General features: G+C 41.5%; 1 protein-coding gene across 1 annotated transcript in view; it reads right to left on the reverse strand.

Annotated features, from left to right (window-relative positions):
* LOC101860648 overlaps positions 1–1300 on the reverse strand; it is a gene marked incomplete at its 5' end in the record, with an annotated part of 63771 nt that overhangs the window by 41883 nt on the left and 20588 nt on the right. Inside the window, 1 exon segment of the mRNA XM_035969418.1 lies at positions 651–700. Coding sequence (XP_035825311.1) covers positions 651–700 — 50 coding nt within the window.

Below are 1300 nucleotides of genomic sequence, written 5' to 3' on the forward strand. Positions count from 1 at the left end.
TATATATATATTCTCCCCACACGGGAATCGAACTCAGGTCTTCTGCGTGCGACGGCAAAGAGCCAAACAGCTACACCATAGATGCCAGGGTGGTTTCAGGGGGTTATGAGAGAGGGAGTGCGAGGCTTTTAAAAATATATTTTAGTAGAGGTTTTACGGCGCTCGCAACTGCATAAGGTCATATGAGCGCCAGTTATATAACGTGGCTGTAAGAACTTGTGCCAATTTCTTTATACAGGTGCTAAGCTGATACTGACAATGCGTTTAAGTTGGGTATAACAGACTAATAAAACAGGAGTAGATATCTTAGAATAGAGTTAGACAGAAAGGCATATTTTGAGAAAGTTGGAGAGAGAAAGAAAGAAAAGGAGAGAAAAAAAAGAAAGAAAAAGACAGAGGGAGGTAAAGAGAGGTGATGGGAGGAGGGGGTGGGGGAGAAAAGGGTACGACAGGAGTCGATATCTTAGAATAGTTTGTTTGTTTTTTAGAAAGAAAGAAAGAGAGAGAAAGAAAGAAAGAAAGAAAAAGACTGAGGGAAGGGGCAGAGAGTTGATGAGAAGGGTTGGGGGTGGGGGAGATGAGAGATTTCTTGCTTCATTGATATTTGGGTACACATCTTTATCTTTTCATCCAAAAGTCGTAAAACTCACCTCCATCCAAGGCCACGTAATTCTGGTGTTGGCCATAGGGGTCGGCCGGTCTGAAAAAAACACCAAACACATTAAAACAAAATTAGCGAGTTTCTTCATAATAATATGATAACAGTACCATGTATTAAGATGATGATGATGATGATGATGATGATGATGATGATGATGATGATGATGATGATGATGATGATGATGATAATGATGACCATGTATTAATGATTTCACGACTTGAACAGATGAGTTTGAATTTTGAATTTGAGTAAAGATAAGCAGATCGACACCATAATTAACGATCACATACTGCAGGGAAGACGCAATACTTTTCTTTAAGTAGAGGTTTTACGGCGCTCGCAACTGCGTAAGGTCATGAGCGTCAGAAGATTAGAGGTGTTAAAGAGAGTAACAAACATAAAAAAGAAGAAGGGGAGATAAGGACGATAGATGTTTGATAGGAAACAAGGAGCAAACCACACAAGAGCACCCGCCAACCACCCACAGACGTAAGACTGATAGACAGAAGCAACAGAGGGAAAGAAAAAAAGTAGGGCCTACCGGGGGCGCCCTGCAACCACATGCTATTAAGAGATAAATAGGAAGAAATCTTTAGGTGTTTTGCACGAGGGCGAGGGAGGGGGGGGGGGGGGGGAAAA

The sequence above is a fragment of the Aplysia californica genome, unplaced genomic scaffold (assembly GCF_000002075.1).
Source record: "Aplysia californica isolate F4 #8 unplaced genomic scaffold, AplCal3.0 scaffold00145, whole genome shotgun sequence".
NCBI classification, from domain to species: Eukaryota; Metazoa; Mollusca; class Gastropoda; order Aplysiida; family Aplysiidae; genus Aplysia; species Aplysia californica.